General features: G+C 37.8%; 1 protein-coding gene across 1 annotated transcript; it reads left to right on the top strand.

The window, feature by feature from the left end:
* Positions 1 to 10: 10 nt before the first annotated feature.
* EXOSC7 (exosome component 7) lies at positions 11 to 21229 on the top strand. The gene is made up of 8 exons (XM_072412272.1): positions 11 to 168; positions 2761 to 2862; positions 5707 to 5801; positions 11324 to 11489; positions 11913 to 11983; positions 15376 to 15499; positions 16990 to 17145; positions 20972 to 21229. Exons 1-8 carry the CDS (start codon positions 112 to 114, stop codon positions 21074 to 21076), a joined length of 876 nt encoding a protein of 291 aa, XP_072268373.1. The 5' UTR covers positions 11 to 111; the 3' UTR covers positions 21077 to 21229.
* Positions 21230 to 21445: the final 216 nt, after the last annotated feature.

The raw sequence follows: 21445 nt of genomic DNA, 5'->3' as shown, positions 1-21445 counted from the left end.
AAAACCCTGGCTAGGCGACTGAATGGGTAAACGTGAGGCACGGCAGTCGCATGTGGTCGCCATTGGATGACGTAGCGCCTCAGCATTGGTGGAAGGTGTTGGAGCTGCGGCATGGCTTCGGTGGTACTGAGTGAAGCGGAGAAGGTGTACATTCTGCATGGAGTGCAGGTGCGGCATGGCGAGGGGAAGGGGGCTGTACTGAATTCACAGCTATTGTAATACAGTGTAGTAAGCATTTGGAAAATGTCAGTTTCTGGCTCCATAACAATAAATGACTCCTAAACTAAGAGAAACATGGGGGCTGTCATTGCTGAATGGCCCAGAACTCCATTGCCTGACTGCCTTTGACATTATTATTATTATGAATAATAATATTAAACAGTATGTATATAGCACCAACATATACCACAGCGCTGTACAATAAATAAGGCATTCGAGCTTTTAGTGCCCGGCCTGTGGTAAACAAATAATAATAAGTCAGAGCTCCTAATGACATGGAAAGTACAGACACCACTGGATTATAACAACCAGAAACTTAGCATTTCCAGAGATCTGCATTGGCAGCCTGAATATATCATCAAACAAATAAACCTGAAACTACCGGTGCATGGGTCCCCATCAGATTTGCACCCATGTCACAAAATGTGTCCCATTGAGGTGTAAAGTAAGGATCAGGATGACGGCTTACATCTTAATAGTGGAAGTTTATATATCTCAATCATCACAAACTTCTTTTCAACTATAGTACCTTTTACTGCAATTTTAAACACAACAAACAGCCGCCAATCCTTTACTTCTATGTGACTGTCGGAGTCTGAATGTATTATTCTGATTCCTTAAATCTGAGAATTTGATCAGAGTGAGTGACTTATACCAGTAAATCTCTTATTGTGTTCATCAATGTACTTTTACAATTCATATCCCCAACAGCCTCAATAAGATATTTGACACAGATGAGGCAGGTTTGCTGAGCAGTAATGGAATATTTATCAGTGTGGACATTATACTCTATAATCTCTCTAAAATTATTACACATTCTTTCCTTTATTACTCTGCTCATTATGAAGAGGATGTAACAAGCGTATTGCTTGGGTGACATGTGACCATACAGTCACGTTCTACAAAGAAACATTAATAGATTGCTAGATACACTGCTTCATGTATATGCACAAACCTCACACTACAGTGTTGAACCCAGGAATTTTTTAAAGCCCCTGTATTGTGACCCAAACTCTTCAGTAACCACCCAAAACAGCCGAGTGGTTACTGAAAAGTGCCGGGGTGCGCCCAGCTAAAGGGCTGGGGAGAACACTGCACTAGTATTTATATGTTTCCTGTGTTTACAGAATCCACTGTTAAATTTTACCTGTTCATCTCAAACATTCATTCATTCGGCCAACAAAATGTCTGCTCTAATCATTTTCATGCGTTATTATCCCACTGGTGCTACCATTCTGGATCTCAAGCATTCCCTTTTCATCTCCTGTCACTTCCAACTGTCATCCCCTGTCCCTCATGTCCCTGATCAATTTCAATAGCTTCTAAGGGAGGGATTAGAGATGGGATGGGGCTTCTGATGTCAAAATTTACATAATTGCACTGTTTAGACTATTTAAGCCTTGTATTCAGGTCTGTACACACATTTCTGTATTGTTCTATAGCAGGGAGAAGGCGCAAGTTGCACCCTGTTGTGCTCCCCCCATTGAAAGCACACTGGTCATTTATTGATCGGCCAGGACAGATTAATAAAATACATCTAGGGATGGCTGTACACATGCTAGATTTTCCAGCAATCACGATCACAAGTGTTTGTCTAGGGTGACAATTTTCCAATACAGCCTTTCTCAACCTTTTTTTTTTTTTTTTTTTTAGGAAACCTTGAAATAATTTTTAGGTAAAGATTGCCACATTTACAGCTAAAAAAAAAAACTTTGGAGCCATTCTTCTGACTCTCTGTCAAATAACATAAAATATAACATAAAACCCTGGGGTCATCGTCACATGGGAAGTCATTAACTCAACGCTCAAGGAACCCTAATAACCTCTGGGAGAACTGTAGGGTTCCAGGGAAACCTGGCTGTGAATTGCTGATCTAGTGTGTAAAGCTTATAGAGGAAGTAAACCCAAAAACCCAAATACACTTACCTTTAATCCCGCAGTCGATCTGTTTGGAGGGTTCCTCCATTGGGTCCCACATCATCCTGACATCGCTAGGCTAGGCGCCGCCATCTTCTCCCTGTTTTTCCAGGTTGTTCTTCCTACGTCAGCCAACTCATGCGCAAGATCGGGTGGCAATGGGAAAAATCTTGCCGATCTTCCTTTTTGGGCAGAGGGCTGCTTCTGCACATGCCCGAGATGTTCGGGCATGCGCAGAAGGAGCAGCCAAGAGACTCCTGGGATGCAGGAGGTAGGTATCCTGGGAGGCTCTGCGCTTCCATTCATTCTCAATTGCCTAGGCGATTGAGAATTAAGAGGGCAGTGCTGCACCCTTTTTTTTTAAAAGGGTGTTGCACTTTAAAACGCTTTAAGTAGATTGCATGTTTTTGATGAAGGAGGATTACTAATAGAGCTGATTATGACAGTACCACTATGATTGAATAGAAAGGTTTATTTTAAGGATTTACAGACCTGAATCATTTTTTTTTATTTTTTAGTACCCCCATCTGCACACTACTATTGTCGTATCATAGAAGTTATGTTAGGCCCATCATTACAATACAGTGCACACACTTATCAAACAATTTTGGTTTCTGCTCACAGGATGATTTACGGACAGATGGCAGAGGATGTGAAGACTACAGAGTGATTGAAGTGGAAACCGATGTTGTGTCCAATACCACTGGATCTGCTCGTGTGAAGATTGTAAGAGTCCGCTCCTTCTAGAAATGGCGTCTAGAGTCAGCAATGGCAGCACAAATGTTTTTCTTTACATGCCCATTTTAAAAACACAAACAGTGTAACACCTGTAATCCACAGGAGACAACTTATCCCTTCCATAGCATGTTTGAAGTTGGCAAACTGTTTACCAGCTTCAGTTCTCACAGCTTTCATTAAGATTGGGGACATGCACAATGACTTAATAGTTCTGGCCAGACTGGCCACTATCCCAAAGGAGTCAGGCTCTACAGCTGATCACTTACCTACATACAGTACCAATAGAAGCTACAAGTCATTGAGCTAATAAAGTCATGGAGAGGATAGTCTGCTTTTCTGTAGGCATCCTAAATTATATTTTTTGATGCCATATGCTGCTGTAATATCAGATAAAAACTGAGTTTTTACTCAATTCATGAATGTGGTTTTGTACAGTGACTGAACAAATACGTTTTTGATTAATTGTACTGATATTCCTCCACCACTCACAGACTATGAAGTTATTCATAAATACTTGGATGGTTTATAGGTCGCCAATGCTGACCTCCTCTTAAGACCATGCTAGTTGCACTGTAGTCATGCTGATTTCTAGGCTTTAGTTCTTTTACATCCCTGACCTGGTGCATGTATGAAGATCACTTTCTGTCATGCTGCTAGCATTTTCATATGGAAGTCAGTAACAGCAGAGCTCATACATTCGCAATACATGTTTCTTTTAGGCAGGGTCAACATCTACATTTTTAAAAACACATGTAAATGTTCCTACTGCGTTTATATGCGTTTTATGCATTTTTATTAGCGTTTTTAACACGTTTACGTTTTAAGTGCTTATAAACACAGGAAAATGCCCCATTAAAATCACCCGTGTTTACCCACATTTTTGGGGCGTTTTCCAGCGTTAACCCTGTGTTTTCATTTTTTAAACGTTGCAAGCAGTATTATAGATCACGCTCATAAACGTGTCCCAAGGAAACGTGTTGCTATAGATTAGCCCATTGGAATGTAAGGGAATTTCAAACATGGGCTTTTAAAGCCTCAGGTTAAATTCTGGGGAAAACGTTAATGTAGACTATGCCATAGTAGAGTGGTGACAGCTGTATTACAACTTGTAACTGTTGCAATATATTAGTTAAAATGTAACTGAGTTTTGTAGAAAAAAAAAACATTGCAAGGATTTAAGCAAACATTGTTGCTAATTTCTCCCCTTTTCTGTTTCTAAAGCTGCGTACACACGTCAGATTTTTATCGCCCGATCATCGGCCAGATATCGGGCAAAAATCTGACATGTGTACAGTCGGCGGCGTCCATCGTCCGAACAACTGTCCTGGCGGATCCACGGACGATGAACGACGACCGATCCTAATGAAAGGGAAGGGGGAGAGCGCGCAGCAGGGTGCCGCTCCGTCGCTCTTCCCCTCCCCTCTCCATAGAGCATGAATGGTGCTGTATGTACAGCACCGTTCATGCATCGTGCAGTCCTTTGTCGTTGGAAAGGATTGTGAAAGATCCTTTCCAACGACAAAAATTGCACGTGTGTACGCAGCTTTAGGCTGCATATACAGGTTAGATTTTTGTTGTTGGAAAGGATCTTTCACATTGTTTTCAGCTACAAAATACTGAAAGATGAATGAAGGGCTTTGCATACAGCACTGTTCTGCTCAATAGAGGGGGGAGAACGAGTGAGCGGCACCCCACTGCGCTCTCCTATGGAGCACTGGGAATTCATGCATATGCATAACTTGCTTGCAGTGCTATGTCTATACCAGGTATTGGAGTAGAAGCCTCCCTGTATATTATGTGACAGATCTACATTTATAATTAATGAAATAAAGATTTTCATAAGGTTTTTTTTTTTATAACCTTTTTAAACATAAGACCACATATCTATTTCTTCTTCACCAGCCAAAGTGTAGTTTTTTTCACTGTTAAGAGTAACTGTACTTTCAAACAATTCTCCTGTTTCCTTCCCCTCACCTAAAATAACCCACCCTTCCCCCTCCACACATTCATACGTATTATAATTCTGGCACCCATAACTCCTTCTCATTGTTTACATAAACTGGTTATCCATTCCATAAAAGGCTTTACGGTGCTTCATAAAAGCAACTAGAGAAGAAGCCTCGGCTGGCAGGATCACAGTAAATATAAATGTGTGGAGGGTGGAGGATTAGTTACTTTAGGTTGGGTGGAGGGGGGGAGAAAAAACAGGGAACTGTTTGTTTAAATGTCCTGTCATGCAGCAACCAGGTACTCTTATAAACTGTGCAGTTTTCACCTTGGATATCTTTTTATAGTTAGTTTTTGTGAATTGAAAGAAAAAAAATCATATCATGCACAACACTGCAGGTGTATAAAAAATTATTGTGTTGATTCTGAAAGAAATCCAGTAGCTCCTAACTTCCTTCAGTGAGCCAATAATTCACTTCCACTGAAATGCTGGAATCCCATGTTATCTTACCTGCCCTATTCACAATTCTAAACTCCAGGAGACTTTCTTATGTTATGAATATATGTAGAGGGGGAAATGTTCTGTGGTCCAGAGTAAGAAACCTAAAAAGCGCAGGGTAAGAAAATATCAGGGGCAGCCGTTTGTCAGCTCAGAAGCCTCCTGAAGTTCTGCAATCTCACCTGTTACATTTTGTGCTCCATGGGAAATGAGTCTGTATTATAAAGGTGAAATAAATCTAGCTTTTTTTTTCTCCACAGACAACACTTTAACTGGTCCATGTGTGGTGTTTTTAATTTTATTATAGAAACTTTACTGCTTGATTGGCTTCATCTTGAAAGCCTTACTCTGGTTAAGTGGAAATTGACATTTTTTTCTTGTTTTAGGGTCACACAGATGTACTGGTTGGAGTCAAAGCAGAAATGGGGACACCTAAGTTAGATCGACCTGGTGAAGGATACGTGGAGTTTTTTGTGGATTGGTTAGTAGATTTCTACGTTCTTTTTATGTCACACCATTTAAGCCATTGTCATGGTCTTGTTTACTAATATATTAAAGTACTATTTTGTTCACCTGCTGAATAACTCTTCAGTTATCAGAAAATAATAGTTTTCTGGCTTATTCAGGGTTGAAAGTCTACCAAATTTCTTTTTAATGTCTAACTCCCTTCCTTTAGCTAAAAGCTAAAGTGTGAAAAGATTAAAACCTCTTTTATGTTTTATTTCTTATTCATTTTGGCCTGATTTCCTTTAACTTTGTGTCCCAGGCACCATACTGAAATTAGAATCTACTCAATACTCAACAAATACAACCTTTAAATTCAAGGTTCGAATGCTTCCTCTGAGAACTTTTTTCACCCCTTGCACCTGGGAGTTGAAAAGTGTGAGAAAGTTTTTCCATCTGGGTCACCAACAACACAAACCAATCTTAATGTGGACTCTATAACATTGCTGGCTTAAGTGTTGTTTTAGTCGTTTACCTGACAGCCACAGTTACCTGCTGTAAGCAAGCAGTAACTGCATTTTCTTCTCACTGTCCATTTAAATTAAACACTAGCTTTTTATAATTTTCTAAAGCTAGATTAATTTTTGGATAGAACTGCAAGCTCTCACTAGTTATTCTGTGCTGTCTCCATTTTAGGAAAGAGTAGCAATAGACTGCAGTGCCTAACATTCGCTAAACTGGCCTTCTTTCCTGCTCTCCATTCAGACCTTTTGACAGGTCTGAATGTGCACATAATTACAGTACCCATTGCATGCTGAGATTGTTATGAGCATGTTTGGCCTAGTGTTTAATTTAAAGAAACGTGCTGAAGTTGTTTAATAATGCTTTTACATATATTTCCATTACACTTTTAGTATCTTCTTAAGAATGTAATTTGACACAAAAACAGGTAAAGCTGTTGATGTGATCTAGTGCAAGTCCCAATTGTCATTTTAGCAGTCACGATTTTTCAGCTATAATGGCCAGGGATTGGTAGTGAAAAAGAGAAAGAATTCATGCCCACAAGGCACTTTGAAGTTTTTTGTTCTGTCAGCTGATTACCAGTAAGCACAGATATTATGTAAGTAGGTTGAAATAAATGTTCAACCTATCATAACCTCTATCAGCATTGGTTTAGTTAAAAGAAAACTCCTACTAGTAAAATTTATTGCATGGATCAAAAAATACTTTATTTTTAGCCATCACAACAGATATCATTAGCTTTAAGGAAATCCTAATGACCTTTTTGTAGTTAGAGTTTGCCCTGTGGTGGTAATATGTGCAGCAACACTTGGATAAAGTATGGATTTCAGTCCAGCAGCATTTTTATGTCATCAGAAGTAGGTTTTTTTAATATTACTAAAAAGTCATAAAATTTATAAGCAGATAGACAATGTAGGTCAGTTAGTTTGTTTTATTGAATTGTGCTTGAAACCTAACATGAAAGAAAAAAATAGCTTTGCTGATCACCTTCTTAGTATTGAGTCACTCATCCAGGCAATTATACATTAAGTATAGCTAGTCATATCTGAACATTTTTATCTGCATACTGGTTCTAGATTTGTCATTCAAGATACATATACATCAGTATCAGTATGACAATCAGATACCATTTTCAGAAGGACATCGAAATTGCCAAGCTGCATGTTTATACCATGACACGTTTTAACCACCCGACCGTTAAACCCGACCTTGGTTCGGGTTTATCGATTTTGCAAAAATCGATAAACCCGAACTTTTCTCACTATTTAAATCCCATCACTTTCCTGGTCCCTGCTGCGATGATCCGTTCTGTTCCAGCGTCAATCACTAAAAAAAAATACTCACCTTCAACCCCCAGGCCCTCCGGACACATCTTCTTTCTTCGTCTGGCGAGTGCAGTGACGATCACCGGGGTTTGCCGGTGACGTCGCTGCATGCGTCGGTGCGGGCGGGAGGCGGGGTGGGAAATTCAAAATCCTTTGCATTGAACTCAATACAAAAAAGCTGTATTGAGTCCAATACAAAGAAATCCTTATAATATATAATTTTTTTTTACATGATTGTGTGTTTCAAACATTTTTTATATTCATGATATCTACTAGAACCCTGTTCGGACATATTTCTGAAAGTTACAGGTCTAAAATTAAAAAAAAAAAATGTCATGAAAAACAGTGTACTGCTTTTGGTACAGAAATCTAGACATCAGTGTAACGCCCAGGAGGTTAAGTAAACTGTTCATCAACCTAAAGTTATTAATCTAACCTAACAAGCTGAAAGCAGGCTGTGCAACATACCTGCACATACTTTGTATCTAGTTCTGTTGCAATCATATGTGTTTTGTTTTTCTTTCCTGATAATTTATTGTGTTTTATTTGTTGGCCTGTAGCCAGCTGTTTGATAGGTATAGCCTTCCCTTAGAATTTGATTTCATACGTATGAATCTCTAGTGTTGTTACACAAGAAAAATTTTTTACAAATGTGCAAGATATTGAAGGCATGTCATTGATTCCCAAAAAACAGTGGGAGAAATATGATCCTCTGGAAATGGACAAACATATTCATTCTGTGCATATCTAGATGTACAGATGGACTAGTGCTGTTTAGGAGCAGGTAGTCTCCAAAAAAGTTCCCCAAAGGCATTGGGGGAAAGCTTTGGTGTCACAGTGAGGGCGACTCTCCACGTGCCAAGCTTCTCTATGTTCAGAAGTGTTCAAATGCAGCATGGTGCGGGAAACTGCAAAACAAAAACTAGCTGAATAAATTAATGATATAAAACACCTTCTGAAAGTCATGCCAATTCCATTGCATATTTTCCAATAGTTATACTGTGTTTAAAGCCTAATGGCAAATTGAAACCCGGTCGTTATTTATACCATTAGAGGGGGAATTTTTCCAAATCCAAAGGGAAACAATTTCTGGGCTAGGAAGGGCAAGAACCTGCAAATGTAAGACTTATGCCCTTTAGACACGATTGAGCAAATGTGAAATCAGGGAATCACTGCTGTTTTTAAGTCAATCAGTTTGGATATTTTTCTAGATGGTGCATTATCTCTTTCTTAAGTGTACACATTAAAAATTATGATAGAGCAGACTTTTTGAGCAGACAGGACCAAAATAATGGTCCTTAAACTAAGTCATTTTTGCAGTTTACCTGCAACAAGGGCCCTCAGCTTTAGGATTTGTTGGCACCAAATTAAACATAAAAGTTTGGAGATTTTTCTTACTATATCGGAAGGGCTTCTCAGATTATGATTGCTGTTAGCTGGGGTTACAGAACTACGGTAACTAAAATATATTTCCTATTTTGTGATTAATAATGCATTTAGTGAAGTCGCCTCTATTCCATCTAATTTAGTCTAATCACATCTGCAGTGTTCCTCCCAGAAATATTTTAAGCCAGGTGAGAGGAAGCTGTAGAGGGGTGACAGCCTGTGTATTTTTACCCAACTTTTTAGTAACCACCCTAAAACAGCCAGGTGGTTACTAAAAAGTGTAAGGTGGTGCACCAGGCCCAAAGTGGTTGGGGAGAACAGTGATCTGCTATTACCTCTTAAAGCTGAGCTTAGTGGAAAACCCATGAGTATTACCTGTTTTGGAAGTTTTATTACTTCATTTTATTAGCTTGACATTTGGAGTGAGAGAAACTAAACTCTAGAAGCTATAGCATCACAGCCGCAGATCTTTACCCTTTGTTTGCGTCCCTGGATGAAGGTGACCATGTTGAGAGATGCAGGATTTAAATGTCACACTGAATAGCTATGAGGCTTTAGGCACTTCTAGAAAATTACCTTATAAATAATAATAATAATAAACAAGATTTACTTAGCTCCAACATATTATGCAGCACTGTACATTAAATAGGCTGAAATGCTTCAGCAAGCAGTTTGGGTTTTAAGGTTTAAGTTTTCTGTCCAAAGGACTGTGGGACATCTGCTGTCCTTCAGAGTATTTTCAACCTTTTTGTAACCGCTAGCTAACTGACGTTGAAAAATGCTTGAAATCTATTAAAGCAGTTCACTGAAAAATAGACATGAGACATTACATAGAGTTTCATTAAAACTGCAACTGCACCACCTTCAGAGCCTGGAAAAAAATGAGGTCCTTGGACATTTTTGCAATGATATTCATGGATTTAAGAAGTTCAGTACTAGTTCCAAAGAGGTGATCCACTGCGGTACTATTTGGAATACCTCTTTGTCTAAACAAAGGGTTCAAACAAATCTCTTTCTTGAAGATGAATTGTGTTGGTGATGTTTATGACCATTTTGACCCCTGGCACAAACATAAAAAAAATCTTATTCCAGTATTGTAGAAGAATTCAATGGTTTAGGATTGTGCAGAGTCATATCCTGTAATTGTTCAACTAGCAAACTTGATTGAAAAACTTCTTCCTGTGGTTTATACTTCTTTGACCAGTTTATTATCTTCCTCATTTTGAAAAACACTATTGTTTTGCTAGGTTTAGGTAAAAATGAAGGAATAAATCTGTCTTTATAAAAACTGTGCAGTAGTGCCCTCTAATGTTCAAAAATGTTAACCCTTCTAGGGCGTTTGTTCATCGAATGAGTGTAATATTTTATGATTAAAGAAAGGTCTTTACTTCAGCACAGAAAAATGTAAAATAGCACTAAACTTGGGATCTGTAGTGAATGGACTATTCCAAGATCAGATTTATTCTCACAATGACAACGAACTACATATAGCGAGATTCTTGACATCTAAAGAGAAAGTAAAATTATTTGAGAAAATGTAAGTAGGTCACAGCAGGGGTTCACCAAGTGTTTTCAATTGAGATTTAGCATTTTCCTTTAGAGCTTATGTGTCAGATTACTTTATTAATTCCTTAAGGGTAAACTATCTGCGTACTTCCCATCTAGGCTGTGATCCTCAATCTTAATTAAGCCCACACTTTTGGGTCATGTCTGTGTAAAACTTTGAAAATCAATGGGTAATTGCATGCCACAGCTAAGTTTATTTTTATTTTAAACAGTATACCTTCCAAGTTATTAATTTCACATCAAAACAAATGAGATACAAAACACATGTGTATTTACTGTTTTTTTATGCCACTTCAGGTAGGAAATCCATGCAGTATCTCAAACAATATTGTTGCAGCTGGTTAGATTCTTCAATATTTTCAAAGACCATAATATTGAATTATAGTAACTCTTGTTAAGAAGAAGTGTCTGGCTTGGAGACTAGTAGAAGACCAATGTTACTCGAGTATTTGGCAATGTAATGCGACAAGTATTACATTGCCAAATACTGCCCCATACCCATTGCCCCATACACTTTCTGAGGGGTTGCAGCTTGCACCACGAAAGGTGGAAAATCACATGACAAGCCTCTAATATATAAAATCACATAAGGGTTTGTTTTGTATCTGTGCACAGTGCTAACAGTTGATGAGATGAATCGGCTGGTGACCCATAAGTCAAACAGTTATATAGTTCTAGAGTGATAATTGTCCATTGGAGAGCTGACTGTAGAGCAGTTCCCATTGTAGAGATATACCTAATAGGTTGTTTTTTTTTCTAGCTCCGCAAACGCAACTCCAGAGTTTGAAGGTCGTGGTGGAGAAGAGCTTGGCACAGAGATTTCAAATATGTTGTACAAGATATTTGATAACCAAAGCAGTGTTGACCTTGAATCCCTCTGCATTTTGCCAAGAGAGCACTGTTGGGTCCTTTATATTGATGTTCTGGTAAGTTAAAGGCAAAACGAAGGCTCACTTTATGTCAATAAGTGCATACAGTTAGGTCCATAAATATTTGGACAGGGACAACTTTTTTCTAATTTTGGTTCTGTACATTACCACAATTTATTTTAAATGAAACAACTCAGATGCAGTTGAACTGCAGACTTTCAGCTTTAATTCAGTGGGTTGAACAAAAAAGATTGCATAAAAATGTGAGGACCTAAATCCTTTTTTTTAACACAATCACTCCATTTCAGGGGCAGAAAACTAAAAGGTAGATGATGTAAGGGCTGTGTGGATTGGTCCATTGCTACAGCCAGGCAGATACACACAAGTTTTTACATTTGTTCAGTTATAAAGGTAAAATGTATATTTTGCACTAATTTATTGTATTGTGGTAATGCTAATATGTTTGTTTTTGTGATTTAGCTTTTGGAGTGTGGTGGGAACCTATTTGATACCATAACCATCTGTATAAAGGCAGCCCTTTTTAATACAAGGTAAGATAGACACAATTTGTAAACATTACCCTTAGATTTATGACCCAAAACTTATACACCAGTATCCCCTTGTTTTTGTTCATTCCCTTCCTTTGGATCCAGGACACCTAACAGTTACACTGTTACCTCCAATAAATAGGTATAGTGGCACAGATTAGTGATGAATTGGTAATGCCTTCATACAGCCTGTACCTGGTGTTGGCTCCTGGTTAGTTCTCCAAATGCATTTTGTGATAACAGGGGCAGAGGTAGTATAAATATTGGGAGAACAGTAAGGTAGGAAAAGGGATGAGACAAAAGGTGTTAAGGTTACTATTTCTCCAGAAAGTTCCATCCTAGATTGGTCTAGAGCCAGCCTTTTTCGTAAGTCATCAAGTAATTAGCAGATTGCAGATATTGTATGCAGTAGAACCAGGCGTGTCTGCATTTTTCAGATCTATGTCATTGAATGACTGAGAAAAAGTTTGCATCCAGGCATCCAATATACAAGGTGCCATAAGAATAAAATCTGTTATTTCTTCCTGGACATCTCTGTGGCATGAAGGCCTGTTGCTTATGTATAGGTCTATAAACATATATATGGTATCTGAGACTTTGGACCAGAAAGTGGATAGTATGGGACAACTTAAAATAAGATCTGCGCAAGCATTCCCCGCGCCTTGTTAGATTGCAAATGATTTAACATGTTAAGAAATATATAACATTTAAATGGTTGCATTTACATCTACTTTAAAAATAGTCTCTGATTTTAGTTATATCTGCTATGTTTGATACTTTAGCCCTATGTTACTGAAAAAGGTACTCAGTTACTGTAATCTATATGTATGTTTTTGTGTCTACTTACAGCTGAAAGTTGTGTGTCCACTTTAAATCCTATTTATGCAGTAAGAATGTCTAAACTGCATACAAAAACCAGTTGTCAGCATTGTTAAATTTTCATGTAAGGGCAAAAGGAGTAGAAACTTTCTAGACAGCAGACTCTCTTCAGTGCCATTCTTTGGAATCTGTGGGTAGGGAAATGTAAATCTGTACTGCATTGCCCAGCCTCTTGCTAATACAAACTAGGAGAAGCCCTTTTAGTGGCCTCCTTCATTTCAACATCTTTAAGCATTCCCTACCACGAAAGCTCAAGACTCTTTTTCCTTTGTGCTTTTTAATATTTGAGTAAATCCTATAGCTTGATGGAAAAATCTGTTCTATGTTATATGTACTTTCCACCTTTTTGTCATTACATTTACCTCAGGATCATGGGTGAGCATAGGAATTTGGCCTAACATGTACCACAAACTCACCTGAAACTTTAGTTTACACCCAACCTGTCGGATCCACCCCAAAAAATAATGGCCTTATTTGGATAGTGAGCATTGTCTCAGAGACGCCTCTCATCCAGTACTATTAAGCATCTACGTTACTGCATACCATATTTAAAGTATAAAATGCCCCCGAGCCTTTTATAATTCAGACCTCAAAATTACTTTCCATATTATCAGATCTTTGAATTAGAGTAACTGGGTAAATAATTGCAGTGGCGGTCTCTGCACATCTGTTCTCATGGCCGCAGTATTTCTGGAGCTTGCGTCAGTTTCTTGTGGGTTTCTATATGGCCAACCGCAAGCATGGGTGGATTGCAGAAATTAAATTGCCTGCATTGAAATCAAGTGCATGTAATGAAAAAGTAAGTATTTAGACTTGAATTAAAGTTTTAAAATGCTAGCAGCTTTTAATGAGCTTATTTAATGATGATGCTGTTCACCTGCAAAGCTGTGAACTTATATAATGGTAAAAATATAATGGAAAAAATAATGGTTAGGATTGTCCTTTATACACAAGCCCCTGCATGTTTTACTCCTACTAACTAAGGCAATATCCTGTGACAATAGCCAAGCTGTACAAGGTTTTCTCTATATATCCACATAAACTTACAGATACATGGTGTGCTGCACTAATTGTATAGTAGACAATCAGTATTGTTATCTCTCCTACTTCATGAATATTCTGCTTGCTAGCTTTTGATTTTCTATTTGTAGAGTCAGAGAATATCAGTTGTGTTATGACAAGCGGACAATGTGAAGAATTCTTGTGATGTTCTGCTGTGCCCTGCCGAACACTTGAAAGCAATGAAATCCACATGTTCTGCTTCAGAATCCCTTTGTTGTAGAGATGGTCGGGAAGGGTTTTTATCTAGTAGGCAGTGGGTGGAATTGTGAAATCTCATGTTCTCAGCAGGCAAAACGTCACAGAACTGGAAGGACCATGCAAAGAGCCAAAGTTTAAGCCAGCTAGAAAATATGTTTTATAAAAGTCGTATGTGTAAAATATCAGATCCTCTTCATTAAATACTTTGTCCATGAACAATGTGCACAAAACATCTTTTTTAAAAGGAACATATGTTTATCTTTCCTAAGAGCTTACATAACCTTGGTGAATGCAGAGCCATAGACTTAGTGAGACCCCTGTTAAGGTTTCAGTAATACACTTATTGGGTATTAAAAATAAATACTGTTTGAAAGATTTAGCAATTGCAAAGTTTGCAAAAAAACAGAAGCAATTAACTGTAGAATGGTTTAACTACTCATCAGCTAGTGATATAAAAGTGTAATAAAATAAAAAGTAGTGTAACCTATCACTTCTGACTGTGGTGATAGTTTAAAAAGTCAGTAATTTGGTTTAGTTAATTATATATTTATGACTCTCCTTGTCCTTTAAAGTAGAATTGAAGACTCACAGTTAAGATGTAAGATTTTTTTTTTTCTTTCTGGAAAATAGTAATTTTATTCAGTTTTCTGTTGCAGACACCTTTGACAAGAAGGATCTGACTTCACTTTTCTTTACTACAGTTAGAGCTTTACACATTGGTCAAGGACTGTCAGGTCAAGGTTAGTCTGTGATTATGTAAATCACAGTAAATGAGCACCAACACACTGATGCACTGATGAGGTCAACTCTGTGCTCGTCCCTAGTAGGACAGATATTCTGTATATTGTAGTAACACCTGATTTGGCTTGCAATGCTGCCATTTCCTCTCCTTCTGAATTGGACTGTGCTGGGACTTGCATACACAGACAGAGTATATACTAATTTTAAAGGAGTTACCTAGAGCCCTATTAGGAGGGTACATAAAATACGGCATCTCCTGATTTCTCTGTTATGATTTATGTCAGGACACTCGCTTGTTTTTGCTTTGCTCTTATATATAGTTGACCCATTTTTGTATGTGGTACTGTGGAGGAGCAGTGCAGTATTAGGTCTTCCAAGTAGACGTAAACAGTTTGCTGAGGACCTAATTTTCCTTATAATAGGAGTCAAGTGGAATAGTCAATTGGTTAATAAATGAATGAGGTATATAAAGCTTTGTCCATATAGCTAACCATTTTTACTGTTTGTGTACCTAGGATTCCTAAAGTCAATGTTTTGGAAGATGATGAAGGAGCCAAAGAAATCGAACTGTCAGATGATCCCTATGATTGCATGCGGCTCAATGTAGAAGGCGTTCCATGTATAGTCACATTAAACAAAGTAAGTATTCTTGCTATTTAAATTTACATTGCCATTATTTCTCAGACTTAAAATGAGGAGTGGACTATAGTTTAATGTTGTTACTATTGTAAACAGGAACTCAAGGCAACTAAAATTAATTAATATACGCACCCAAAAATATTATTTTGTTTTAGATGGAACCTGATAAGGAGAGTCAGTCTTGATTACTTTGTCTACTTCAAAAAGTTCCTTCTGCTGTTATCCCAGACTCTCCTTGTTGTACAGCTGAAGGTCTACAAGGTTTCCTCACTTTAAAATGTTCCACCCCCTGCTTTTGTAATCTTGCATTAATGTAAAATAAAGAAATTCCTGAGAGTTGTAAAAAAGCATGTGGTTGGCTTTTGGTAGATGCAGCAAAAACAAAGACATCTGTACTCAACAATTTATTTAGGATATAGTGTTAGTGTAATGTGATCAGATTTTTACACTTAATTTGTCTAAAATGCATGTTTTATATACACCAATTCAGAGGGGTATAACAATCTACTTGCACATCTTCTCTGTAAGGCAATCTTCCTGTGAACCAAAGCGTAGGACGGAGACTACAGTGCATAGTGCTGATATTATGGATTGCAATGGCTAAAGACAATACAAACACATAGACATAACTAGACAAAAAATAAATGCCATGCTGATAACTGGATCCATTTACTTTAAGTAGTCTCTGTCCCCTGTGTCAGTTTAAATGCAAAAGTACAGGAAAGGGTTAATCTAAATAGTCTGTTCAGTATTTAAACAGACAAATGATTAGGTAAAGTAAAATATTGCATATGAATATGTAAATTTTTCATAGTGGCAGTCATCAGATATAGATCTAAACAAGTCTCAGCAGCTAAATGCTCAGATGTTGGAATATAAAGACCATAATAGACCATAATTTAAGGAAAGGGGAAACTTTCATCTGCCTTAGTTAGCTGACAGGTGCAGTGTCTTAGCTTAAGCAATAATGGAGTTTGGAAGAAAGCTTTTAGATAGCATTAGTCTTTCTTTTTTGGAAAATCCTTTAGATATGCTGTACATACCTTGTAATGAAAAGTCTATTTGTAAAATAGACTTTATAATAATTTAATTTTGTATAAAACGTGTTTATATCTGTTATTTTTTTTTATTTTAATTCGAATGACGTTCCAAAAAATTGTTTTCAGCATGGAAATTAATTTCCTTGTCTAATTGTTATAGATGTGCAGGGGGTAATGCTTACACACAAGTTTTATAGGTACCAATAAGTTTCTATGGATAACAAATATATAAAAAAAGCTTTAGCTCCTCACATTTTTATGCAATCATTGTTCAACCCACTGAATTAAAGCTGAAAGTCTGCAGTTCAGCTGCATCTGAGTTGTTTCACTTAAAATTAATTGTAGTAATGTACAGAACCAAAATCAGAAAAAATTGTCCCTGTCCAAATATTTATGAACCTAACTGTAGATTTCACATTTTTGTAATAGGTCTAACTTTATTTTCTACAGATAGGTCACCGTCATGTCGTAGATGCCACCTTACAGGAAGAGGCCTGTTCTTTGGCCAGTGTCCTTGTCGCTGTAAATATGAAAGGCACACTGACTTGCATGAGAAAAATGGGCAAAGGAAGCTTGGATCCTGAAAGCATCTTTGAGATGATTGGGGTAAAGACCTGTTTATTCAAAAGTTTATATTTTTTTATTCCATGTTTACCATGCCAATACAACTGACATAAAATCAAGTAGTAGTTAATGTAGCATAAAAATTCCAGCTGCTTCTCATTTCTTATAGCCATAATATCACTGACATATATGTCTAATTCTAATGTGAGTTATTCCCTTTCCACATGGAGAGGTACTGACTTGCTAAATTCTATGGTAGACAGTGAGGTTATTTCACAGCAATGTCTGATCTGTTGGTTTCCATTCTTTTTCCTAGTCAGTGACCAGAGACATTGTGGTATTGGACAGTAGGTGAAATGTATTTTTAGGATAAATCAGCATTATACATTGCCTCACTACAAGTCTCCTTTAAGTCCCTTCATATTCACACCATTAAGGAGTATTATTTCTCACAAAAATAAAATGGACCATAGCTACTGCATAATATCTCATTAATGCAATCATTTCTGCAAATTAAAACAAAATTATTTCTCACAGTTTTCACATACCATGAATATTCAGTGACAACATTTATCTATCTTCACAGAGTACTGATTTTGAACCAGGTCACTGTATAATAAGCAAGTTACACTGCTAAATATCCATGTCTTTTGCATTTAGCTATATTTATATTATTTAAATGAGCTCTATAACTCTTATAGATAAATGGTGCCAGTTTATAAAAATGTTTACAAGCTCTTTCAGTAGTTTGTATGGTATTAGTACCTCCTTTATAGAATCAAAATGTGTTTTAAAGAGGACCTGGACTAGGGAAGCTGGCAAGGAGAAGCAGAAGGTAGTGGACTAGTCATCCGTATCGCCTCTGGTCCACTTGCAACTGATCTTCTCCCCACTACTGACTCATCAGGCTTTGTTTCACATTATTTCTGTGTAGATGTGACCATCTTGGTGAAAAAGCAGGGATTTTCTTTTATATTAACTTTTATCAGTGCCTTCATCAAGGAAAACAGTAAGCAGCATATAAGTCACATGGTTTAATCTCACTCTAAATTAGCAAAGACTATGGGGTCAAAGGCAACAGTACTAATTTTCCCAAAACAAAAGAAAAATTAACATTTTATGGTATTGCCATGGCATAATTACCATATTTAAATAGTCCCTTTTGCATAACAAAAGATTTTTTCAGCCTGGTTGTTTGAAAAACTTACCCATTTTTTTTTTTAGTCTCTCTAACTGCTTGTAGCTAGACATGTATCATCTCTGTCCACATCCCACTGGATGCACTGGATGTTTGGGGAATAGAATGTAAATGACTTCTGGGCTCTGGGTTGTACATTAAGCACTAAATCACAATTTGGTACAACTTAGCCATGCTTTCCAGGTCCAAAGCCACTGACACATCTTCACTTACTTAGTCAATGAAAATTTGTTTGAGAAGGTTGGACAACACCTAAGCCACTTGACAGACAAGTAATCAGTCACTTTTTAGAACTTTTTAGAGTTTTAACTGGTAGGCTCTGCCCTTCACCCTGTGACTGAGTAGATCAAATGGCCAAAGCTTTACCCTTTGACAGGGACGTTCTATCAGAAGCCTTTGGATTTATGTCCTCCATGGGTCTGTTGTTGATACACATGTACAGGGCTCTGGTTAAAGTGCTGAATGGTAAAGGCTTTTGATAAACAACTTCTTGTTGGTTCATCTCGTGACGTTCCCATACACCAGAGCACTTATCTTCTCAGCAAAAGACAACCAAGTCGTCTTCCTTTTGTCTGCAAGGAAACATACCGTATTTTCCGGCGTACAAGACGACTTTTTAACCCCGAAAAATCTATGACAAAGTCAGGGGTCGTCTTGTACGCCGGGTACCAGTACTTACCTGCAGCGCCCGGTGTCCTCGCGAGTCCCTTCTCTGGTCTGGCGTCCCTGCGAGTCCTCCTGTGCCTCCTTCTGTCTTCCTGCTTTTCAGCTTACACGAGTCCTCCTGGGCAGGCTCGCGTTGCTTCACAGCAGGACTCGTGTAAGCTGAAAAGCAGGACGTGAGCCTGGATTGGCTCTCCAGTGGAGAGCCTGGATTGGCTCTCCAGTGGAGAGCCTGGATTGGCTCTCCAGTGGAGAGCCTGGATTGGCTCTCCAGTGGAGAGCCTGGATTGGCTCTCCAGTGGAGAGCCTGGATTGGCTCTTCACTGGAACACACCCATTCATTAAAGGAACGTGCCCATTCATTACTCTCACAATAGTGAGATCTGACAGGCAGAAGGAACAGTACAATACTGGGCATATAACACGACCCCCAAATGATTGGTTAGAGTGGGGGGTCGTCTTATACGCCCAGTCGCCTTATACACTGGAAAATACGGTACTTTTTTTTCCCCCACTTCCTCCACATCAAGCCCTTTGAAGCAAAGATTTCGGTCCACCCACAAAGTGTGCTGTTCCAAACACTGAAAAGTTTTTATAATCCTAAAGACCTGCCCCTACTTTCTAAAGTTGAGAGATGTTTGTAAACCTTTGTGGACACCTTGATGACTTACATGTGAAATGTTTAGGTATAGAAGATGATATACTTTGAATACAAATTTTCTTTGTTTCAGGCTCTCTCGCCAGTTTATCACATTCAGTCTTCTTGTGTCAATGTGTACCCCACCTTCCCGAACCTTCAGTATCAGCATATTGTTGCACCAGTCCTTATGGCAGAACAGTTTGAGGTTTTTCTTCAATCTGTGCACTGTTTCCAAATAGGGCTTCTGTCAGACTTTAAGGCGGCAAATGTATACACTTGAGCTCCAAAACAGTATATTGAGATTCATATGTGTATATGAAATCCTTTTGAACTTCATTGGCTCCATTCACCGGGCAGACTTTTTGCTCTTTGTACACATCAAGAATGCATACTTGCATGGAGCAATTTTCTCAGCACACAATGTTTTATATGGTTCGCAGTTGGGCCATTTCTCTATGAATTAGAATCATTTTGCTGTCCCTAAAGCCCTGGATAACTATTTGGGATCACCTAGGCACCAGAGTGCCTAGAAAATTTCACATACTATAAAATGCATTTTTTTACGGGGGACATTTACAAAATGTCTACATTTTGTCTACTTTACATTTACAAAATGTCTTTTTTACGGGGGAATTCAATAAAAAAAAGTACATTTTAGGGTACAGCTTAGACACACCAAACACTTCTAAATGCCCCCTATATTATTGCAAGTCTTTACTTCAAATCCATGTTAAATTTAAGTAAGGTAAATAGGAAGTGGGCCACATACTATCAGGTTCCATAGAAACAAGTGGTGGTTCTTAGTCCGCATACGGGGCCACACTGATACAAATTCATCTTCAATAAACTTAACATTGTTTGCTGTGGAGTATTACATTTTTCATCATTGTCTCCAAAGGGGATCAATTTGGATACAACTGTCAAAGCAAAACTAGGCTATTTGGGATGGTTCTACAGGAGTAGAACACTGCAGAGTCTTTATTGCTGTCTTTCTCCCTACTGGGGAATTTTTACCCTTTATATTTCCTTGTGGTTATTTGGACATCTGTTCTAAATACACACAGCTGTGAAAGAAAATATTTCCTCTCACTTTATAGTATATATATACTATATAGTTTCTCTATTGCCTACTGTTACAAAAGAAAAAAAAAACTTTAGTTATACTTTTAAGCAGACATACAATATTGGCAGTCAGAAAATTTTGGTCTATAGAACGATCTGGGATACCTAGAAAAGACCGTCGGAGTGTGCCCAGAATTAACTGTGATTCTTGGAGAAAATGTAATTGCTTTGCTGTGATTTGTCTTGTTTGTCATTCTGCTTTGTATGCATGGAATGTTTAAAGTAATCTTTTTCATTCTCTACAGACAGGAAAGCGTGTTGCAAAGTCCCTGCACGTGTCCCTGCAGAGTGTGTTAAACCAGGAGGAAAGTATGGGAAAAAAGAGACAAAAAATTGGTTTTCTCAGGTGATCTGGCAAAACATTTCCTGTGTTTATCAAATAATATCCCTCAATAAAAGTAATTTTTTACACATACATAGCATGGTATATATTCCAATAACTGCAAATTTAATGAAAGCTGTAATTCCTGTTTGACGTCAATAAATTTGTAAGTTTTGTAAATATTTTATGTTGGGTTTATTACATACACACATTTTTTTTCTTTACAAATAAACTTTTAAATTGAAAAAAGACTCCTAGCCTAAAAGGCTCCACCACAGTGGCTGTCTGTCTTTGTGTCGCCTATTAAACATTCCAACTATCTATACCATAGGTCGATAAATATTTGTCAGCTCTGAACTGGTCATTCATTTTTGTATGTAAATTACATTTCCCAGTT

This window comes from Pyxicephalus adspersus, chromosome 5 (assembly GCF_032062135.1).
Source record: "Pyxicephalus adspersus chromosome 5, UCB_Pads_2.0, whole genome shotgun sequence".
NCBI classification, from domain to species: Eukaryota; Metazoa; Chordata; class Amphibia; order Anura; family Pyxicephalidae; genus Pyxicephalus; species Pyxicephalus adspersus.
Note: the sequence above shows the minus strand (reverse complement) of the source record. Positions and strands in the feature narration are given on the sequence as shown.